The sequence below is a fragment of the Pagrus major genome, chromosome 11 (assembly GCF_040436345.1).
Source record: "Pagrus major chromosome 11, Pma_NU_1.0".
Lineage (NCBI taxonomy): Eukaryota > Metazoa > Chordata > Actinopteri > Spariformes > Sparidae > Pagrus > Pagrus major.
In genome coordinates, this window is record NC_133225.1 from 22,976,790 (window position 1) to 23,001,793 (window position 25,004).

The 25,004-nt window shown below is 38.5% G+C and overlaps 1 protein-coding gene across 2 annotated transcripts in view; it reads left to right on the forward strand.

The window, feature by feature from the left end:
- The first annotated feature begins 4,043 nt into the window (after positions 1–4,043).
- Positions 4,044–25,004, forward strand: part of fcho1 (FCH and mu domain containing endocytic adaptor 1) — a 65,671-nt gene continuing 44,710 nt past the window's right edge. Inside the window, exons 1-2 of one of the 2 annotated variants that reach the window (XM_073476274.1) lie at positions 4,044–4,147; positions 20,575–20,625. In XM_073476274.1, coding sequence (XP_073332375.1) covers positions 20,599–20,625 — 27 coding nt within the window. In that variant the 5' untranslated portion in view covers positions 4,044–4,147; positions 20,575–20,598. The remainder of the gene's footprint in view (positions 4,148–20,574; positions 20,626–25,004) is intronic. The other variant, XM_073476275.1, reaches the window with a different exon arrangement.

The following is a 25,004-nucleotide window of genomic DNA, read 5'->3' on the forward strand; positions in this document are numbered from 1 at the left end:
GGTGGCGCTATGACTATTACAGATTATAGAGTGGTGTAAACCTGGAAATCGGTTAGCATTTTTGCACTTCCAGTTCCCTCATCTCGAAGTCTATGAGGTTTTTGAATTGGGTTTTTGTTAAATGGCTGAAATAAGGTCTGTGGTTACTACAGGCTTAAGATATCCACACATATTGTTCTACGACATAAAATGCCACATTACATGTACATTAGCTTTTTACTTCTAGAGATTTCATTTTCGCTTTGAAAATCACAAAAGTGATGTTCATGTGTGAAGATTATTGTGCCAAACAAAACCTGTCAGTATAATAAACTGTTTGCCACAGAGCTTATTTTCGGCGATATCCCAAAATCCAATTCGGCTTGAGGGTGATGCTAACTTTTAGGTTGGCCTCCAAAAATATGTCACCCCTACACCACTCTATTGGCTGTTGCTATATGGCTGTATTGGCTCTATGTAGGCTAAATGTTTCCAGGCCAAGACTGTTATCAGGCATGTGAAGTTTGGAGGAGATTTGACTATGTACAGTCGAGTTACAACAACTTCTTGTTTCATGGCAAGACATCAAATTTGCCGCACCGCCACAGGGAGACCATTCGATCAAAAGTCACAATCTTACCAATTCAGCATCATGAAGGTCTTAAGGGTTTTCTGACCAAGTTTGAGGTTGATCCAGTAATCCTGCAAGGAGGAGTGCATCATTGTATAAAACATGTAATTTCCTGTTGCATTGTAGCTCAAGATTTTAATGACTTTCCATTGCAAAGGTCTTAAGACTGCCCTGATGAAAATTGAAGTTGATCAGGTCAAATCTCTAGGAGGTACTCATTAAAGTACAACACCTATGAATGCAGATAAATGTGAAAAAAATGAGGGGCTTTTTTGTAGTACAGAATTTTGTACATCTAAGTCAAATTTCTAGTGGAGGCTGCTCTTTAGGGGGTGCTGGTGAGCCATTTTGCCTCACCAATCGCCAAAAACCATCAAGAATGTCGATTTTCATGTCGTGCAAGTTTTGTGAGTTTTCAAGTATGTTTAGCTGCTCAAAATGTGATTGATTGGACAAAGAATGATAATCCTAGAAATTCCAATAGGGTCTGTGATAGGTTCCTAATTACGTTAAACTCCATTGTTTTTTTGGTCATTGAAGCTGCTTCTACTTATTCTTCTTTTGTTTGTCTCTTCTGGGCTACAGTGGAGACTTGGGCAGTGCAACATGCATGGCGGACTCCGTGAAAGAGGTCTTGCTCCCTCTATAGACATAAAAGGCTCATTCTCAAGTATTGAGAACACCATGATTCTTATTTTCAGGTGATTACACACCAATGACAACATAATAAGGAATATTATATTGAATTTCTGCCCCTAAATCCTACCTTTTATTCAACATAACATAACATACAAATTACCAGTGTAAGAGGATTGCCTTTATTTGCTAGTATACCTTTATAATCTAGTCTTTATACAGTGTTGATGCTCTATAAAAGTACAGTACTTGTGGTTGCATGGATGGTAAGATAAATTGAACTTTTTTCCAATTTTCTAACCTATTTCCTTGCTCTGACCCAAAATCAATCTTCATTTTTTTTCCTGTTACAAAGTCATTATATGAGGGCTCCGTCTGTGAAGCACAGCACTTAGAGTTGCTGAAAATCCGTCTAATAGATCTGCAGCAGGGCTATAAGGGGAGATGAAGCCTTTTTCAGTGTTCTGAGTCATTTAGGACAAACTGAGCACAGACTGAACTGTAAATGCCAGGTGATGACGCGCCTGTTTGCTGGGGCTTTACATCTCAGAGCAAACATTAACTGCACCATATGCATGTAACGAGACTCTGTGAAGAAGTGATGGAGAGGACTGCTTCACCTCCTTACTGTCAGTCAACACGCTCACCTCACCAGTGCTGCTGTCATAGCCTCCCACAGACCTACTACTGTCAGCATTTCAACCAGCTTATCTGATTTTGATAGGTGGCTGAAATGAGGTACATATTTTTCTGCCAGTCACCAACTGTGCTGGAATGATGGACATGCTGTATCATTATTCTTCTATCTCATGCATAAATCTGATGATTTGCAGGTCAAAAAACGTCAATAATTCCAAGTATATTTTTTATTAGACCTCTAAATTATACATAAGTTATATAACAGCATTTAAATGTAGATTTCACTGTGTAGGTTGTATACAAATCAATGCTTATTCACGGCTTTCTGCTCGTGCACAACTGTCCATCTATATATTTCTTAAGCCAGTAAGGATGATGCATATTTCTTTGCCAGACAAAATATAATTCGCTGTCAACCTAAACAAATTATTAGCTTTACTATAGAAAGTGAGATCCATGCTGCAGCTGTGTTTTATAAGTGTTAAGGTTATCACAATGGTAAACAAGAAGCTGTAAAAGTGACTGAAGGACATGTCTAACCCAAAGACACAAAACAATTTAACAAAGAGATTGTGTTGTGGTTTTACATTACAACTGTTGTGACTATATCCAAACGGTCCTATGTATGCATGCCTTTCTGTATTGGTGGTAAACAGGGTCTATTAAGTGTCCCAAGAGGCCTGATTGCATGGACATGCAAAAGTCTATATGATTGATGAGCACTGATTTAGGAGGAATCATTTCATTGTGTGTGTTTTCTCTATTCTTCACTACCTGACTTCTCCTGATGCTGCCTTTTAAACCTTGTAAAACCTCAATGAACCAGGCTATATTTCAGGGAAATGTAGAATGAAGCACAAGACATGTTTAATATTTTAGTTTGATGGGATGTTGCAGCCATACAAAACCTTGAGTCTGGAGTTTAAATAAGTTCAAGATGTATATTAATTTATTTGTTAAAGATTGTAGCAGATGTCGATTCTAAAGCCCTGCCTAGTTACAAAAGGTGAACAGGCTTTTGCAATGAGGGCCCCTCTTTATGAAAGTCTCTAAGTCAGGATCTTAAACCAGCAGCTTCAGGGTTTATCTATCTATCATGTATGGTATACAGTTCATGGTATTTTGCAGCCCACGCCTAGTCTTTTAGTGTCTGAATAAAACACTAAACTAACAATTTGAGAAAAGTTTCAGGGAAAACAAAAACACGGATAAAACTTCAATGAGGAGCTGGAATAAGCTGGTAGCCTACATAATATAGGCTACATATGCATACTGTCAGTGTGAAGTTAAAATGAAAAGGAGAAAGCTGTATAAAGGGATGCATCCACATCTCACTTTATTTAACATTGTCAAATTTTGAGATTTCGACATTTTTGTCCATCTCTTAGGGACTAATGGTTTGATCCTGATGAAAAAGATCTAGTTTATTAAGGTGGCTGGTATCTGTGACTTCATCTAGTGGCTTTTAATATGTTTTATTTGATACTGAATTATTCTTGTTTGAATTACTGTTGGGCCTTGGCAGAGGTATGCCCTCTATTGAGTGCCATTCAAGTTTTCATCATCAATTAAGCTACAGATCATTTACAAAATAAATCGATTCATCTTTAAAAATTTGTGAAAAATGCTCATCAAAATTTCCAAGATCCTAAATGACATTGCTTCTTATGTCCACCCAGTCATAAATGACAAAAATACACACACATTCCTCTATTTAAGAAACAAGAAGCTGCAAATAATTGACAATTTTGCTTGAAAAATGACTGAAATTATCCAAAATTGATTATCAAAAATAGTTGGTGATTAGTTTTTTGTTTAATGAGTCAGTCCAAAACTCCCAACTCTTCTTGTACTATCATTAATTCTACATTACAGTGTGTTACAGAGGTTATTAATGACTGAACTTTGCTAACCCTTTGTGTGATCTTGTCAGAGAGAGCCACGTCCTTCAGGTCTCGTTTATACGTTCTGTATTTGGTGGGTGTTACCCTGGAAACAAATACCCAATGGGCTGCTAGTATACACTCTAAGACCCACCTTTTTGTGGTTGCTATGCCTACTACACGTTTCTCTCTGATTGACGGACAGAGTAGTCAATCAGCGTCGGGCTGGGCGGGAGCTCTCGCGCACACTGGAAAGTGTCTGGTGAATTTCTACTACTATGATCAAACCGCTCAGGGTGCACACAAGTGCGGGACCGTGGCTGCCGAAAGACCGGGGATGGAAAATGTACTATAACCGCTGCTGGAAAAGTCTATACAGGTAATACATTATTCCTACTCCTTTTACCTCCTTCTCTTATATAAATATAATTCAGAAATTGTCTCGAAAGACTGTGCTAATGCTACGCTATTACAAATATCGAGTTGGTCATGCATGGCTGTGACATTGTTGAATTGAAACTGGCAGCACTAGTAGACACGTTTGTTTGACATTTGAACGGAGGGCCATTTAGCTAACATTGAAGGAGAAACTTACGGCAGACATTGAATTGTGTCAGCTTAATGTATAATGTGAATCCAGAATCTAAACTTCACTCCGACAAACCAAAAATATGTTTCAGTAGAAGGAGTATTAGCATCATCTGCCAAGGTGGGGCAGGGTTGTTTTGAACTGAATTTTGATATAAGTCCTACTGACATAAATCCAGCTGACACTGGCTCCCACTCACAGGATATTTCTGCCATCTGATGCTAACCTAGAGTCATTTTTAGGCTGTCAGCTTGTCATTTGAAATGGATATCACTGAATTTCACTGGTTACAGGTTGTCTGTTGTGGTCAGGATTCAGACAAGTTTGTACAATCATGTGAACCTATGACTTTGAGACCTACAGGATTTTTGATGATTATATCTATAGTGATATATATACTTCCAAGAATTGTGACCAAAATATGTACTCAGTGGATATTTTACAGCTGACAAAAACTTAGCAGTGTTTTAAATATATCAATTAACGATTGTGACCTCTGTCAAGGAGGTTATGTTTTCGCCTTTGTCCATTTGTTGGTTGGTTAGTTGGTTTGTCAGCAGGATCACCCAAAAACTACTGAATGTATTTCCACAAAACTTTGAGGATGGATGATGGATCTCAGCTCAGACTAGACCCCATTAACTTTTGGTGCAGGTCCGGATAAAGGGGCGGAGCCAGATCTCACTTTCTTTAACATCCTGATGAAAAAAATGTGTATTAAGGTGGCTGGTATCTGTGACTGCATCCAGCGGATTTAAATATGTTTGATTTGATATTGGATTAGTCTTGATTGTTGTGCCTTGGCAGAGGTATGAATTCTACTGAGTGCCATTCAAATTTTCATTATTGATTAGCAGCAAATTCTTACATTTAAGAAGCAAGAAGCAGCAAAGGATTGACAATTCTGCTTAAAAAATGACTTATTATTATTTACTATCAAAAATAGCTGGTGATTCAATTGTTTTTTGATTGACTAATTATTGCAGCTCAGTCCGAACCCCCCAAACTCTTACCTACCATCAGCAATAACAAAGAAAAACATTTGCTGATACCAGCAAATGTTTATCATTTTTGCTTGAATAAAGACTTAAACAACTTAATTATCAAAATTGTTTGCGTTCAATTTTCTTTCACTTAACTATTTGATGAGTCGTTGCAGCTCTACTGAACTGAAATTTTTTGTCACATATTATCCAACATACAGTATGCCATGATATGATGATACATCTGTGGCAAGCTGAAATTGGCAGTAATCAGCCATGCAGATGAAACACTCAGGCTAACTCAACAAGTCCACAAACTGATTCAGAACCAGTTCTGGGTTTACTCCCAGACATCACAGATCAGACAGCCATTATGGGGTTTCTAGGTTAGATGGAGAGAAAGCTGTTCATGCCTGCAAATATGAACAGGTCTGTCCTAGATATCCTATGTGAATTCTTAGAGGTATGACAAGTATTTTGTTTGCCTCTGTTGGATAATGGGACTCGACTCGGAGACACTCCTGATGCAACAAACCTCTACTCAGGAGGATCAGATTAAGCAGAGCTTTTGGTAAGAAATACCATAATATGATGATGTATTATCCGACTGTAGATTTCTGAATTGACAGCACTACAAAAGTGTCTTAATGTAGTGCAATAACATTACAGGAAGGATCCTAATTTACCAGACAAGCCCTTTTGTTTCACAACTTAAAAGATACAGTCTGTTAAAATTGACTTGTAGGTCTTTTAATATGACTAATAACTGAAGTAGTTAATGTTTTCAGATATCACTAATGTTTGCAAACATTACAACATTTATGGTAAAATACATATTGGGGTTTTCTCAGTGGCTTACTTGTCTATGACCACAACAACCCTAATTCGAATTTGGTTAGGGACTATTTGCTTGTCACATTTCCTGTTACTCTCTGCTGTATGCTATCAAATGTAACAATGCAAAATGTAGAGTTACTTTCAAATTCAAATTTGTCCACCAGGAGTATAATTCTACCATCATTAGGTAAAATATCTTCAAAAGTCATAGTAGTACTTAGCATTATGGTGAGTTGAGGCTTTCAGGTAGGCACTTTGCTTCATTGCATCACTTTTGGGAGGTGCACGTCAACCAAAGCAACCAGACTGGAATTCCCCTGTAACTGCCTGAAAGATGTTTAATTTACAGGCAGCTTTAGCATAAGCCACAGTGTTTGCATCTCCACACTGCAGCACAGCTGTCTTCTTTTGCTACAGTGGACTGTCTACCAGCCAGCTTTGTTTTTCTCTTTCTGCCTCTGAAGGCAAATGTCAAGGGTTGAGAGTTGAATGCAGCTAGGTCTTTTGATATCAAAGAAGTAAACAACATACTCCCTGGTGCCTTGACTTCAACAGGAGAAGGACCGTTCTCGTCAGGGTGAGTGGGATGGAGTGAAAGGAAACACAGTGAAGAGAGGGGGTTTCACTATCATTAAATAAAAAAAAAGCGCAACAGTGTTGGGAACAGTTGTGTTTTCTCACCTCTCCTCAGTTCACAATCTTGGCAAGTCATTCGGCGCTGGGTTGTTCTTGACGATCAGTGTTTGTTCACTGACCAAAGGCTGTTTTCTAGTCTCACCAGTTATGTACTGTATATATAGGTAGGATTATATTTACTGTTGAACACAAATTGGATCTCTACAGATAAGGACATGCATACTGGCCTGAATAAAGATAGTATATTCTAATTGTGTGAATTCTACGGTTTGTTTTATTGATTATACCTTCATGCTGCTGAGATACAGACTTGTTTTTACCCACTAGGAGTAGGGAAAAATCAATTTTTAGATGCATTGTGATTCTAGTCAAATCAATAATTAAAATTTTAAAACCAAATTCTTGACATTATGATCGCCTGTAAGACAGGGCTGGGTACTTCTTACAGCTGAAACAACTGGATGGTGAAATATAATGGAAGTAAACGTGGAAGTTTTCTAGGCGAGGCTATTTCTTGAGTTGTGTTAAGGATGGATCAGTGTGAGCAGATTTATCTGTTTATTTTAATTTTGGATTATCGCCCTGAGGTAATGTTCTCACTCATGTCCGTTGGTTGATTACGGAAAAGTTGCAGAACAGATTTCCATGAAACTTGGAGGGAGGATCGATCTCGGCCCAGAATAGACCCCTTAAACTTTTGGTGCAGCTGCAGATAAAGGGACAGATCCGGCATCCGACATTTTGGTTAATTTCTCAGTGAATATTGACTGGATCTTGATGAAAAAAGTCAGGCATATCTTGGTGGCTGGTGTGTACGAGAGAGGACAAAGGGGACTGTTGGGCCTTGGTGAAGGTATTCGCTTGACTGATTTTTATTCTAGTTAGAAATGTGCTATTTTTTTAAAAGTAGCATGTACTCACACACTGAGGAAAAATAAATCAGAAATAACTGTTTCATGATTGCATCGCAGCCCTCTGAATCCTCTGATTCGCATCAAATTTTGAAGTGCCTCACCATAGCGGTGTGGCATTATTATAAATTGTCTATAGACCGTCATGGTATCCAGAGGATGAAGCCTCATGACTTTGGTGATACCATGATCTTTCCTCTTACGCAGTTATGAGGTTGACATTAGTGGTTCTGATTGAAATTTCTCAACAACTAAATAGTGAAATGATGGATGACTATAAAAACTGGTGTAAACATCTGTGAATATTTGTGATCTTCAGACCTTTTTGTCTTTGGCCTTACAGAACCACTAGCATAGCTAAAGGGACCCAGTCTTGTTTAAACTATCCATTACTGACTTGTACTTACATAGCTGCTTGTGATGCTGCTGTTACATGAATATTAGCTTTTGTTAAAGTCGTCAATGGCTTGGTGGACAAGTGCACCAGAAACCTAAAATGTAACACTGAATATTAAATGTGAAGATCTAATATGTCTTTGAGACACTATGGAAAGCTTTGACATCGCGTTGGCTCAGTGAGTGAGCTCTAGGCTAGATGGTAGCGCTGTCACTATACCAAAGATTATGATGAATATTGCATGGTAACATACTGCATCGTTCTACTAATATCTCAACAGTGATCCTACACTGTGTGACATGTTTACTGGATTCGCAGTAGCACCAAGACACCGGTGATGACAGTGTGGTAAATGTTTCAACGAGGAGAGGGTTTGCTCTGTCTGCACAAGCACTTTAACATCCAGTTTCAAGCTTGGATATATTGAGATGCTAGTGGTAACATACAGAGATTTATTTTAAATTATGCAAAGTTATTTTGACTTTAAATCCCATGATTTCCCTAAACCCACAGTGGCCAGTGTTACAGTTTCAGACTGACTGTTATTTGGATATTTATATTTTGATTCACTGGTACTTTTTGTTTTTGTGCTAGTCAAATAATAAAATGTAGTTGTTTTCTTTGAAAATATTGGTGCTTTTACAGCACAATGAATAGAAATGCTGTCTGAAACAATGAGAAGGCACACTTTGGTATCACTCCAGCTTAGATATGTAGTTACAGGTTCTCATTTAGGCGGTCACAAAAAGTGAGGAGGCTGGCCACAGGTGATTTGAAAAAGTGCCCCTTCAAGCATTTTTGACTGGCTGTCTCCTCACAGCCATGTAGCACACGACCAATTACTTAACCCCAAACTCTTATATAAAGCCTGGTGCTTTTACCTCTGCAGACATCAGCAGTGGAGGTTGACAGAAAATAATGGGTGAGGTGAGCAGAAAAGAAAGAAGCAGTTGAATAAGAGCTGCCTGTTTTGCATTTATATTTGATTGCACGAGATGTTCATGCAGAGCCAACGCTTTATCTGACAACAACCTGCTGAGCAGCAGTCCTTTAACTTGAATATTCAAACAAGCAACACCGCTCATGTGCACACGCTTGTTTCAGCCATGCATAGTTAAGCTGGACTCTTCATCATCCCTGATGACTCCTCTTTCGCTCTCCTTGACCCAAAGGATCTGCTTACTTTTACTTATTGTGATCCTGCCTCCCTCCTTCCCTATTGGCTCTCCTACAACACATTGTATGGTGCCAATGACAAATATTAATTATACATGTGAAGCCTCTCATATGTAGGCTAGAGTGCTGCAAGGCCTTACCTCGTCTTTGCCAAGCAGGGCAGAACCCAGAGGCAGGAAACATGAGGCAGGAAATGGTACAGCTAATCTGTTACGTAATGAATACATAAACAAAATTCTTTGTACTTTCAATTCAGAGCTCTTTGTTTACAGTGCAATGCATTTCTGTCATCATAAATTTTGTAATGTTATGATTGCACGTCTAAAAGTTGAGGTGACAACCTGTGACACCCTGCTGTGAAATCTTGTACAAGTCCCCTTTGTAAAACCATGACCCATGCCTGAGGTTTTGAATGAGCCCAGCCAAGGTCTCCTCGCAGCAGATGGGAGGGTCCTGGGGCAGGATGGAGGACCCTGGCTCTGGTCCTGGATCTATTTCTGGGTTACTGGTTCATCTTCTGCTATGTTATAAGGCGAGGTGAATGATCAAGTAAAAGATTTTGTTGACTTGCTAAACAGGAGCATGGAGGGTGATTTCAATTTAAGATTACTTTTATTACCTCAGAGTTAAAAAGGAATCAGCCCTGCGGAGGGGAACTTCGAATTTAATGACGTAAGCTGTATTTACTGTTGGACTGCATAATGATGTTCATAATAGCTTGTTTTAAAATGCTGCTTCATCTTTTTCCTTTTCATTATTCACAGAACAGATATGAGATAACTAAAGCTGAAACAATTAGACAGTTAATCAATCGGCTGAAAATTAATGAAACAATTAAATAATAGATTACGTTATTTATCAAGTTATTTATCAAGCAGAAGTATCAGACATTGGCTGGTTGCAGCTTCTCAAGCTGAGGAATTGCTGCCTTTTTTTTATTTATCATTGTTAATTAAATATCTTCTGGTTTTGGGTGAATGTTAGACAGAACAAGAATTTGGAATATGTCAGCCTGTGCTCCAGAATATTTTGAAAATACATCAATGAATTAAGAAAACAACTATTAGCCTCTTTTTTGGTTTGTGTTACATGCTGTCGGATCTTTTATCTTTGTATTATCATAGATATCAGGTGAGTAGTGCTGGTTGTCAGCAGTCATCAACAGAAATCTGCAACACTTTTGATAACCAATTAAGTTATTTCTTCGAGCAAAAATGCCAAAACTCTGCCTGTAGCAGCTTCTCAAACATGAGGATTTGCTGCTTTTCTCTGTTTCACATCAGTTAAATGTAATATTTTGGGGTTTTAGACTGTTGGTCAGACAAAACAAGCAACTAACTGTTAGTTGCTAGACGAATTGTATTGTTAGTTGGCTTAATACCAGAGCAGACTTGGCAATGACTTAGAGTAAGATCATTTTTTCATCACAGAAAAATAGAAAAATATAGGGCAACATGTTTGTTTACAGTTAGATCTGAATCAATGACAAATATCAGGTATGCTGTATATAGCTTGCCAAGCAAGTGCCTGCAGAAAAGAGAAAAAACTCATATCTTTTTGATGGGTAGCTAAAAATATTGTAGTGTTACTCTGTCATATTTCACAGCTGTACTTCTCATCTTGAGCTGTGTGTAGATGTCGACGTGTTTGCTGTCATGCTGTTCACTCTGCTCTCACACCGCTGGTCATGCCAGGGCCTGGAAGTGATGCCCGCCTGGCACGTTGTCATAGACTGGCCTGGACTGTGTGGCTGTATGCTGCAGTGACAAAAGCACATTCAGGCCAGGACAATGGGGAGCTGACGGCCTGGGTTGTGTTTATCACTCTGCTTCTCTCGCTCTCTCACTGCCTCCTGTCTATTGTGTTTGCTGCCTCACTGTTTCTCTGGTTCGGTCTCAGTCACTGAAGGCTCGGGCACACGTTCACCAAGCAGCATGTTTATCGCTTGAAGAGAATCGGTCTGTGCAGTGTTTTGAGGCTGCTTTAGTCATTAAATACAGGGTGTAATTCTATCATCAAGTTGGCGCTGATGTGATTGTTGGTTTCAGTGTGTCATGGTTAAGTGCAGGCTCTGGTTTTAGTGTTTTAGTGCTTTTGTCGATGCATTTGGCTTCGTAGGCTGTGAAGTTGTTGCTGTTGAGTGTAGCAAACAACTTTGTCTTCAAAATAGTCTCAATGAATCAAGTAAGAACAGGGTCTGATGCAGACAGTTGATCTGATCTATATTTTAGCTTCATACGTAAGTTTATTAACTGATTTATGCAGCTTTTTCGATGAATCAATTAGTCTGTTTTGTTTTAAGATATTGGAAAATAATGAAAATGTTCTTTCTAGAGTCAAATTGCAGACCAACAGTCCAAAACACAAAGATATTCACTTTATAGTGAAACAAAACAGAGAAAAGCAACAAGTTCTCACATCTGAGAAGCTGGAACAGAGAATGTTTGGCCTTTGTGCCTGATAAATGACTTGAGTTGAGTGATTGATCTATAGTTGAAGAGCCAAAAAGAGCAGTCAACTTATCGATCAGTCAGTCAACAGAAAATTCATCAGCAACTTTTTTTTGACAATCGCAAATGTTTGGACATATATGATAGTAAACTGAATAATTGCTGGTCATGAAATATTAAAGATGACACATTTTGCTCCTGGATATTATAGTGGGCATTTTTTTTATTTACATTATTTCTACAAATTGGAAAAAATTATCTGCAAATTAATTGCAAATAAAGATAATTAGTAAAGCCTTAAAAAAATGTTTTGATTGATTTTCAGAGGGCTTTGTGCTCTGCCTTGTATACGACCACTTGCTATCATGTGACCCGAAGTTCAGATTGAGGTCATGTGATGACTCCTGAGCCAGCTCCATTGACTGAAAGAAGACCGTGAGATCCACTGAAAGCTTTGAATCATTGTTATTTGACCTTTGTGGTTCACCATATGTTGTAGCTAAAGGTCAAGCGTTTCCCCACTACGGAGCCCCCTGGAGTTTGTGTTGTCATGCAAGTCAGCGGTGATGATGCAGACAGGTGAATTTAGGCGTTGAAAGAGAGAAAAATTTGAAGGAAAGTCAACATGTGTACAGTTATAAGCAATTTGTTATGCTCCTTTTTCTGACTAATGGAAAGAGAAACTCAATTGAATGCCATCAGTACAGATGTACTGAAAGCTTACAGTGGAGCCTGGCTGATCGTATAAACCCACATTGGTTTTATTTTCATGAAAGGAAGTACTAAACATCCACAGTCTAGCTCTAAATAACCAGCCACAGCAGTGAGTCATCTCATGCTGGTACATGTGGCAGAGAAAGTGCAGAAGACTGTCGGTGGCGGTGAAGGGGAAATTAGGCCTGACACAAAATGATCTCTCCTCCACGCTTCGCCAAATCAGGTTCAAAACTAATACTGAGGGACAGAATAGTTGATCTGCAGTGCAGTGGAGTTCTCTTTAAGGCTCCAGCTGCTCCATAAATTCAGTCTGTTTGTCCTTGTCCTACCTCTCTTAGTGCCTCACACCTGCATTTTAGAAATACACTGACAGCTGAGAGCTTTTTTGGTATCTCAAATAGTAATGATGTGATTAATTGACTTATATGGTGAAAAATGTCCATCACAGTTTTCTAAGGTTTATGGAATTGTCTTCAAATGACTTGTTTTGTCCAACCAATAGTCCAAAACCCCAAATGTTAAAAACAGCTGCAACAATTGGCTGATTAGTCAATCAAAAGTTTGTAAAATGATTGCCACCTGTTTTGATAGATTAATTGTTTCATTTCATTTCATTGTTTCATTTACAAAGAGGACCCGCTCCCTCTGTAGATGTATCATTTTTAGTGAACAAAACTTAGTGTCAGGTGATAATTCACTAGAAAATAGTTTTTTTTCCATTTCTGCCAATAAATCCCCCTAAATCCCCCCTAAATCTTACACACTGGACCTTTAACGCTGCACTGTGTGCACACTTGTTTGGCTGTAGAATTTTAGTTAAAAAAAATTCCAAAATTATCTCAAATTATCAACAGAATGTGAAGAAATAACCGATTAGACATTATGACGTAAATGTATTGTGTTGCAGAGATACTGAAGTTAGCATGCTAACTAGCTAGCCCCAGCTCGTCCCTGTCATTCCTGTGCTACTGGTGTACAACACCACAGGTGGCCAGTTCTTACATATTGCACATTTTTAATCAATTATGAAGATTATTGTCAATTAATTTTCTGACAATCATGTAATCATGTAACTGTTTCAACACAAATGGGCTCCCTCAGTTTGTAATCTAGACTAGATAACCATTTTTCACAAAAGAAAACAAAAAAATATAGCCTGTACTAATCCAACTTTGATCTTTTTTATGTTTGAATGTAACTCTCTTAGACCTGGCCTTGACTCTTTTGCTCTATGTTTTATGGAACACTTTTTAAAATCTTACTCATCCCACAGCCACTATATCACTTTAGTTTTTGTCTCATATTTTCATCTTGTGCTTCACCTGTTTTGGAGGCTTGTTTATGTTTACCTGTCAGATTCTGCAATATGACAGTATTAGTTTTATCTTCTGGCCACCCACTCACTCCTCACTCCTTTCTTTTTTCACCTCATAGTCCTCTATTTTCTATTTTGCTCTATTCCATTGTGTCACTTTCGTTCTCCCTCTTGCTTTGCTCCCTGAGCTTGTGACAAATGTGCCCATTCAGAGGTTAGTGAAGTGTCTTTATTCCACACTCGGCTGTGTCATTACTTTTAACCCAGTTCCATTTTTATTTAGCTCTTTGAGACAGAGGTAGAAGTTGTTCTCCGGCGCTGTTACTGGCAGTGTTGGGTCGGACAACATGTGGAGTAATTCTGAATTCCTGTTCAACCTTTCTCATCTCTCATCTCACCCAGAGGAGGGAGAGAGGCAGGTGGAGGTATTGAGGAGATGGGAGACTGTGTTGATATACCCCCCCACTTTCAGGGGGACATCTGCTTATCGATCCATCTCTGGCCAAAGAAAGAGGAAAGCAAATAAAACCAGAAATGCTTAGCATGGGCGGAGAGGATGCACCATTTATTTCCTCCAGAAATTAAATGGGTTGTGGCTAGTTTTTGTCTGTGTATTTCACTTTCTTTTACTCCTTCCATCTGCTTCTCCTAAGTCCTGATTTTTCATTGCAGCCATCTGTGTGTTGTCAGGCAGTGTGTGGATGGCAGAGAGCAGGAGAATGGGTTAGTGTGTCTCTATTGATAAGGCTGATTGGCTTGTCTCTCTGTCTGATTGGCTTGTCTCTCTGTCTGTTGATGATATTACCCTCACCTCAAACTGTGTGTTTCTTCATTAACTTTACTATCTGTCTGACTGTGCTGCCACCCATTGTCTCTCTCTGCTCGTCTGTCTGCTTGTGTGACTCTTTGACCTGTCAAACATAATTTACTAGCATAAAAAACTAGGGTTGATCAAGCATGACTGAATGTAAACAGATTGGCAGAGAAACAGGATTACAAGACCTGGATAAATAGTACTTTAAATTATGCTTGCATTTAAGGGGAAATGGGGGAAATAGGTATAATGGCTGCTTATAACTGCAGAAAGTATGATTTCTAAAAAAATGTATCTCAACAACTATTAGATGGATTGCCGTTAAATCTGGTACAGATATTCATGTCCCCCTCAAGATGAAAAAAACTTTGGTGATCTTCTGACTTTTAGTTCAGGGCCATCATCAGATAAACATTTTAATTTGCAAAACCATTAGCACTAATGGCATTCCTATCAGCCTCAGCTGTACTTTTTTGTTTTGATATTAATTAGCAAATGCTAGCAAGCTAACATGCTACACTAAATAGGTCAACACTGTAAACATTATACCTGCTAAACATCAGCATGTTAGTTCTGTCATTGTGAACATGTTAGCATGCTGGCAATATTGAGCTCTCTTATCAGCATTTAGGACTGTTATTCCTGCTTATTATTCCATCCTCATATAGGACTGCAACTAGGACTGATATCAGATTTTCACGTGACGATTAACGTGGACAAATTAATTCACGAAAACAATATTTTCGCAATATATACAGAAATTCTGAATAAAAGATGCTATCAGTCCAATTCATCTTTAATTTGGTCTTTTTTGTCAAATGAGTAACACTTGTAATACGAGAGTAGGGAGGTGGAGAGAGAGGCTGTGTAACTGTACAAAAAGTTTGTGTAACAATTGCATTTGCTATCTAGCTAACAGTTACTGCGACTTCTTCTTTTGCAATTTTGGCACATTACCAGCACCTACTATGAAAGGAGAAAAGAAACCAGAAAATATTCATATTTAGAATGAAATTAGAGAATTTAGATTTTTTTTCTCTCGATACATTGCTAAAATGCATTAATTGATCAATGAAGAAAAAAATGATTAATATTGGGTATTTAAGCGATATACCTTCTTGCTTCTTGCTCTGTATGAGAACGCCTGAAGACTGATCTTTTCTGTGACCATTTTTTCATCTTCTGAAGCAGCTTAAGGTCCCCTGGATTTACTGCTTGAGAAACTGACTGAATACATCTTGGTCTCTGCTTCTTTTTGAATATATCTTGGAACAACCGTCTTCTTTCTTTCATATAACCTGCACCTTCACTGTTTGAAAAGTAAAAGCTAATAAAAAAAAGCTAGGAAATTGATTTGGATAGACTATTACAGATGTTGAGCTCTGTGTAGGAGTTTTTTCCCCGCTGGTCCTTGTTTACTTCTGCAATGACAACCAGACGGATTTTCTAAGAATCCTGATTCACTTGAATCATCTTTGTTGCCTGATTCTTTGGAGACCATGGCTATATCCCACTAGCAATAATCTATTCATTTTGAAAGAAACAAAATCTGTGATGGTTCAAGCTTGAAGCGCTAAGTTTTAGGGTTGATCAGTTTATTTTTCCACTCTTTGTACAACTTTTGTAAACAATTCAAAAAAATTGCAAAAATGGCAACTTTTTCTGACTATCTAGTTTGTGTTTTTCTTTTTGGATATGACACAGGCAGACTCAAATTTAAAATAATTTAATTTTCTCACTGTTGTCATCGGAGAATAATATATTAGCCACTACAATATACACTACATCCTTAATTCCTGTCTTTTATAGCAGACACTGTGGCACATAGAACATTGCACAAAAGCAACCCAAAATTATGCTCTGAGCTGTCTCCTGTGTGTATTAGTATTTATAGGTTGAGATTTGCTGCTGTGGTTTAACCATATGTGCATGTGGGGACACACAGCAAGACCGAAGTCTGTGCAGGCATTTAATTTATGGATAAAAAATGATCTTGAGAGGAATCAAGGTCACAGCGTGTCCCACTTCTTCTGGGGGCTTTGTTTGCCTCAGAGCTGATATCAGCTGAACGTTTAGTTGGAACCAGATGGAGAATGCTGGATGTCAGCTACTTCTATACATCCCACCGTAGCTGCTATCCACATGGGGTCCCACTGCACACCTCTCTGTCCTTTGTGTTTCTGGATTGTACTGTGTCAAAACCACAAGGATTAAAACAAATAGCTAATCAGCTCAGATCTACAGTATGTTTCAATATGGCGCACCAGGTTGTCACAAGAAGAAAACAAGTGGCTTCTGTCTCCCCTCACCATCCCGGTGTGTCTGTTTTTATCTGCCCCCTCTTTCTGCTCCCCTGATAACCATCTGGTGGTTTGATCAGGATCATGTCCCTCTGCATGGGTTTTTTTGCCATGAAAATCTGCCCAGACAGCAATTTCCAGCTGGTGGCCTTCAGAAATCTCACTTCACAGTTTGGCATTCCGCTTCAGTTTGTGTATTTTAAAGTATGTTTCTGTAGAGCTTGTCAATATATTGATTTAATGTCAATATCATGATCAATCAAATTAGTAATTATACATTTCGTTACACTGATATAAAGACACGTATGTGTTTTGTCTTCTGCTGGTCTGAAATTCTGCATTACGGTTAAGTGATACTTTTCTAAACTAATTACACTGTTATGTTCAGTGAATGAATGGTCTCTAACTCTTTTTTCAGTGTTTATGTTTGTTTTATCAAAATGTTACTTTGAGAACATTTAAATATTAAAAATACTTTCTGAAGTTGTTCTTTCCAAAAAACGTACTTTTATCAGAAAGCATATCCTGATTTCATATCTTAATTTGCCTGCTTATTTTATTGGCTTTAATTAGTTGTTTATTGTATATTTAAAATTTGAAGTTTGCTCTTCTTGTTTATTTTATCGCTCTTTTGAGTTTTTTTATTTCATTTTATTTATGTGAAGCACTCTTTGATTTGAAAAGTTTACTATTATTATTAGAAAATATTGTATACAAATTACAGTTGGGAAATAATACATTGAATTACTGACGTTCTGAATCTGTTACAGATCCAAGCTTACTCACGCTTTTCTCTGAATTAATTGTCTGAATCCCATGTGGTTTAAACTAAAGAATAGCTACAATAATTGATGCTATATAACCAATAGGTCAACCAATCAAATGACCAGGTCTAGTCCAGAGGTCAAAAATGTTTTGGTGGTAACACTGTATTAATCAGGACATAAAAATGACAGAAATGAGCCAGCATAAGCAATGAAATATCATTAACTCGCATTTAAAGAAATGATTTTTATAATACTGTTAGTTAGCCATAGTTTACCTACATTTTCTGTTTAAAGATCGTCACCAGGCATGATTTAAGATGTACAAAAAAAGCTGTACTTTGACTATTAATGTGTTGCTGAAAGAAGTTCTATCATCTTAAACCTTAAAACCTTGTCCTTCCCCCTCATTAGAAACGTCCTTACTCTATGATTGTGCAAATATGTGTCATTTCAAAAGTTTAACTATTTCTCAGGAGATGTCTCCTACTTTAACGAAAAGTCCACTCTGTCTGAGTGTTCGTGCATTGAAGGCTCACAGTTTCCACATCACACCGGTGTACAATAAATATTGGACCAGGATTTGTTTCCAAAAGTTTTTTAAATCATGTTCACGGGTCCCTTTAAATTGGATTTTGAATGAGCACAGAGAAAATGTACACTTTGAACCATGAATATGAAAACAACCTTCTAGTGTAAAACTGTGCACATACATCATTCTTCACTGCGAAGCTCAAACATTCAACTGCAGGAACAAGAAGAAAAACACATTTTTGACTGGAGGGCAGCATCATGTTGACGAGGTGGTCCAGGACAAAAGCTTATGATATGAAGAAATTTATGTCACAATAATCTTATCAAACCCTGTGAACACTTACACACGTATCAGACAAAAACTTCACTAACTAATTTTGTTAGGTTTTAATTACAGTTTGCTTCGAAACATTAATCTGGAAAACTATCACAGGATATGATCACTCTGCTACGTATGTCGAATAACCACCTAGCTACTACAATTTTTGTACCATTCTCCCTCCCGTGCCGGACTAACCTGCTCTGCCAAACAGAATGCTGTCTGCAGGGCCTCCAGTCCCACTGCTGAGCTAATTAACAAGGTGTGAGGTGTGTGTGTGAGAGTGTGAGGAAGTGTGTGTACAGTAGGTCTTGCTGTGTTTGCTTCTTTGTGTGTCGCTGCTGCATGATGCCAGGTCACCAGGCCTGAGCTGAGACTGTGCCAACACAGAGAAAGGGCTGCTGTCAGCACACACACACACACACACACGCACACGCACGCGCACACACACACACACACACACACACACACACACACACACACACACACACACACACACACACACACACAGCATGTCAGCAGAATACCAGATAACAGGAACCCTGTATGAGGGCAGCCCTGGGGAAACACGGTCACATTATGGAGTCTCTTGGAAAGGGCAAGACCGAATTCCAATGCTTGTGATGTGTGTGTGTCCGTGTGTGTGATGGGGGTCAAAAGGTGTATGCTCAGCTGCTGTTGCAGTGTATTCCCTCCTCCCAGCAGCCAGTTAAAGTATCTAATTCATGAAAATGCTGCACTCACGACAGGTAAAACTTCAACAGTTGAGCAGATTTTTTTTTGTGTTTTTCTGATCTGCCATCTCTGTGACTTTGAAGGTTAGAATCAAACGTTTGATAGCTTAAAGTGTGAGATGAATCTAATTCGGTAGTATTAGAGATTATTAATCCTTTAACTCTTAGCTGGTGTGAAAACCCCATTTGATATGGCTTATGATGGCTTATTGCTTTTAAAAAAATGTCATGGTGTAATGTTATCAAAAAGTAAAGAATAAAATGTTGGCAATGTACGTTTCTGCAAACCACAGATATGTTGACACTTGATATTTCTTTATGTTGCAACTTTACGTTTCTTAACATTGGATTTTAAATTGTATCTTGTGACAGCGCTGTGCTTATGGTCTGTATATGTTTAGGCACAAAAACAACTCGGTTAGAGTTAAAAATTTGTGGCTTCAAATACCTGTTATTTGGTGCCCAAACACCAAATTGTCCCAAGATTTCATTTAAAAATATCCAGTGGTATCACACTAAGAAATGATTAAATGCAGTCTTGAACTGCAGACACTGTCTTGCCACCTTCCTGGCCTGTAACTCTACCACCATCCTCACCACCCACTGATATGAAAGTCGGGTCATAAACATGTAATGTGAATTTGATATGACACATATAGAAATGTCAATATATACAAATGTGAATGCATCATATTTACTGTTTATACAGATAAACCTCTGATTTGTGGTGTTATTCAGGCAGCAGATATGAAATATGTGGTCACAGATGTGAGCCAATGAGCAGCAGCCTGTGACAGTATGTGACTCAGCCAATCAGAGCCAAGCACTGCAGTTTTCACAAGCTGTGATCATCTCCTTGGTGGCTACCTTTGCCTTCCTCCCCTCCATCGATTTATCTCTTCTCCCCTGTATTCCCTCACCCTCCTCCTCCATCTCTTCTGTCACTCCTCCTCCCTGCTTCCTTCCTCAGCTCCCTCCTTCCTCTGAGTTTATCCTTTGAAGCGATTTGTTAAGCTCTCTTGTGTCCTCCCTCAGGAGCTCACTTCCTACACTGAAGGTGTCTCAGGGGTTTCTATGAAGTCAGGAGTCTATGGGAGCTTGTGTCTGTGCAATTTGTGCAGACTGTAAAACTGCAGTTTATTGTCAGAGGGCAGAGAAAAGTCTGAACGTAAACATTTTACAGATCATTACAAGGAACACAAAAGGCATCTTCCACGTCATTCTTACAAGCACTGTGAGAAAATGGAGGTTAGGCAGATCAAAAGTGTTCGGTCGTAATGCCTCCTTCTTTAATGCAGCCCTACTCTTTTTTTCTCCACCTCTTTTACAGATTGCTGTGAATCTCTGAGTGAAGATGGCCGTCTTTCAGAATAACTTCTGGGTAAGTGATCTTGATAATATCTGGTAATTAGTAAATATAATGATGGAGATTATGCAGAGGGACACATGCCCACGATGACTACATTAAGCTTGAATGCCTTGAGCTTTGACTGCCACATATTACTTATTCACCTGTTATAGCTGAACCATGAGTCACTGAGCTTTTCATTTATATTCCCAGTCAAGCGGCTAAGCTTCAGGCTCCCTGCTGCTTGTCAGGTTCGCACAGGAAGCACTCGCTGTCTTCCTCCTCCGCACACTTGCAATAATGGAGATTGATTTGTGTTCTGCCCTCTGCTTATTTCCTGCCACATGGAAAAGAAATCTCATTCAGTAAATTGACTATTTTCTGAAACAGCTTTAATTTGCTTTTACATTACTAGTTATTACTTATTTCAAGAACATTCTGGAAGCATTGTCAGATAGAGTTGGAAAAAGCAGACCTTGTATGTTAAATGTTTTTTGATTAAACAAAATAATACCAAATGGCTTCATAAGTTAGAGTTAAATCAAGAACTGTATTCAAATGAAAAATAGTTTGAAGTTAGAAATGTTTTTTGATTATGATCAGGAATTATCTGACCGCACAAAAACTAAACAACCCAAATAGACAACGTACTAACTGTGCAGATGTTAGCTGTCAGCTAGCTAAAAATTGACCATATATGTGGGAGTGTGTCTGTATGTGTCTAGCTCAGCCTCTGACTAGACTTGGAACTCACCAGAAACTCGCTTTTTATTATTCTCCTCCAGTCTCTTTTCATTTTTCCTTTTGTCTCGTCCATGAAACAGATTTATAAAGCTCTCGCATGAGCTCAAACTGTACACTCAAGTTGAAACAGTTTAAACTCAGACGGACGTGTCTTTACTGGGTATCAGCCTGATCAGTTTTTCGATTATCGTTATCTGTGTTTTGTATTTTATCTGTTTTGAAGTCCGATTGCTGATTAAAAAAAGTTAATTTAAAAAAGCAATACTGATGCAGCATTATATCTCTCTCTGTAGTCATGTCCTGTCATGTGTCATGTCCTGCCCACAACACAGTCTACTTGGTTAAGTCTAAGTAATAGCCTATCGCCACTGAAAAATCTTAAGTTTGCAAAGTAACTAGTGACTAAAGTTATCAAATAAATGTATCGGAGTGGAAGTATAAAGAAGCAGAAAATGGAAATACTTAAGTAAAGTACCTCAAAATTGTACTTGTTCAGTACTTAAGTTCAGTATTATACTAAGGTGCATTTCATCACTGGTTATTCTAGATGTTGACCCAAGATTTACATTTTTTGTACAAATTTATATTGGTTATTATTCTCCTTGATTACTGATAATTGGTATTTGTGCAGACCCTTTTCAAATCTGCAGAAAAAAGAAGGAGTTTCAGCTGCCTCACATGGAGCTAAAAGCCTGTCCGGTGCTCTCAGAGCAAGGCACTTAACAGAGACTTCAGGAACACAGTCCAAAGTATACTGGAGCAACAAACTTTTATTCAGTGACTAATGTTTCAACACCATGTGTGTCTTCATCAGAGTCTGTGCATTACATTTACATTTAGGGCATTTAGCAGACGCTTTTGTCCAAAGCGATTTACAGCAATTTATACATTCATACACTGATGGCGGTGGCTGCCATGCAAGGTGCCGATCAGCACATCAGGAGCAGTTTGAGGTTTAGTATCTTGCCCATGCAGACATGCAGACCAGGGGAATGGAGCAGGCGACCTTCCGATAACAAGACGCTGGCTCTACCCCTGAGCCACAGCCACCACTGTGCAAATTTGCGTTTAATTGTGTTTTTCCAATGACGTGTGCAATCACACTGCTTTTAAAATAAGCTAGTTGTTCTCTCTGAACGCACAGTACTCTGTGACTCTGACCATGCATTTAATCAGTCAGCTTACCATAGATGACAATCTCCAATGCTCAATGATAAGGACATATTTAGATCAGAATGTGTTGAGGTTTGACACCTAGTCACAATTTTGTAAACACAAAACCTTGACAGAAATATGACAGACACTTGATTCTGGCACCAGGTGTTCCCTTATGACTCCTCAGATTTCATATGTACAACACTGCCACCTCTAACTGTATCATCAAAAATGAGCAGAGTTGAATCAACACCTCTGATGGTGTGTCAAAAAAAAAAAAAAAGGTGATCTATATGAGCCTCACAAAGTTACGATTTAGTATAATGTGTTAGAATGATTTGGCTTTTACAAGTGTACCTAATAAACTGCTAACTCAATATAGCAACACTAATTATGGCGTTATTTAGCTTAATCTGTGCAGTAATTAATGGCCTCATTAGCAACTTTCCACAGATGTGTAAAGTGAAGGAGGGAAATCTCTCTTAAATCCCCTCAACACCATCCTCATCCCCCACTGACTTTGTCAGCTGTTACAAGGTCTCTTTCTCTACCTTATTGTCTCCTCTATCCTCACTGTCTCCTCTCCGCTCTGTCCCAGCACACCTGGTACATCTATTTCAGGTGTGTCCTACTTCTTCTCCTTGCCTCATCAGACTCAGAAAAATACTCAGTAATATTTTAACAGTTGAACTAAAATAAGGCAAGTTCAGACACAGAAATGGGATTTAGGTAGGACAATGAGCACAAATAGCTTGGAGGATTTGAGGACATTTAAGATTCTTTAGGGTTAGATTGTTCTTTCCCCTTATTGATCCCTTTATCCAGGTGTTTGTACCTTGGAGTTACTGTTTGGGGCCGCCAAAGTAATGTTTGATAATATTTCTGAAGGTTTTATTTTTACAAAAAACTTAAATGTCAATAATAGTACGCCCCAGATTGGATATACTACCACTGCTGCCAACTTTTTTAAACATGGCTCTATAGGCCACATTATTCAAGGCCCAGTTTAATAATCAAAAAGATTATTTACAATATTTGTAGTAGGGGCTCCATGCTCTGTCCCTCTATCAGCTAAGGGGTCCTTGGCTTGAAAAACCTTGAAGATCTAGTCTAAATGATGGTCCATCTTTTCTTTGTGTTCCTGTAATCTAAAACTGAAACTGAGTAGACAAGTGGAGGTGTTTCTATGAGCATTAAACAAGACAGTGCTACTCCAAACTCTGACGATAAGCATGAATAATATTCTGTGCCTGGTCATTTCAGCTGTTAGTTGATCTATACAGTCGTACACACGTTTGTTTGTTTGTTTGTTTTATCTGTGAGCTGTTGATATTGCCCTTTTTGTGCTGTAGGATGTGTAGCAAACAAGCAAGTCTGTAGGCAGTAAGGCAAGTGGGAAAAAGCAAGAAAATGGGAGCAGACTGGTTGGAGGGAAGCATGCAGACAGTGCAGCAGAATTTGAGTCAAGCAGGAAGATGAGGTTAGAGAACTGTTGTGATTCTGTATCACAGATACAATTCCTGGATTTATCACAGTGCTAACCTCTGAAATACAGCTTAATTTTCTTGATCATTTAATGTTGTGTCTTATTTATGTGCCTGGATGTGTGTTTGCATATTCATGACTGTGTTTCCCTCCAAGCTTGCTTTCAGACACAAATAGCTGTGTAATACAAATCAACCCTTTCAGTTAATTAGGCAGCACAGCCACTTGGGAACAAGTCACACAAGCTTCTTCTTGTTTGGCTCAAGAACATTCACAGCCGCTCACAAAGCATCCTCATAGCACGCTGTCCTTTCCTATTAACTATATAAGAGCTGTGCTCATGGCCCACAGGGGGAAGCCCATCAGCTATAATTAAGAACATTCTCAATGAATTAAAGCACTGTTAAGTCTTATAAATATAATTGCTTCAAGGATTGTTGATGCTTACTTATTCTTTGGAAATTGAATTTCCTCATGAGAGATGATAGAAAAGTCAGTTGTTTTTGTCGTATATGTGGAAATCTAGCTCTTCAGCATGCTCTGTGACACCTCCTTGAACTGGTTCTTGTCAGGAATGGATAATCCAACCAACAAAAGGAGCAAATGCGCAGGGCAGTTTAATGCAGGGCACTTTGTTTGAGGTAATTTGAGTACCTTGAAATGTAGGAATATGCACCACCAAAGCGCAGCATTTACTGACATGATGAGGGCTTTAACGTAGCTTCTATGTAGTCTGACATATGAAACATCTCTATTCAGCGATTCAAATAAATCTGGTGCTGTGCTCATTGACAGCTCTTTCCCTAGGTTGGAGAAAGGAGGCATCTACCTGGATAAGTAGCTACATTTCAAGGAAAAATGCTATCTGATAGTCACCTCAAACTATTCGTATGGTGGCATATAGCAGCATGGCCTTATACTAACCTTGTGTGGAAAAGAACCAAGGCTGTTCTTTCCAAGAGCCGGTAAAAACAAGGGGAAAAAATGGAAAATATATTTTTCAGACAAAATCATAGTCTCATGACCTG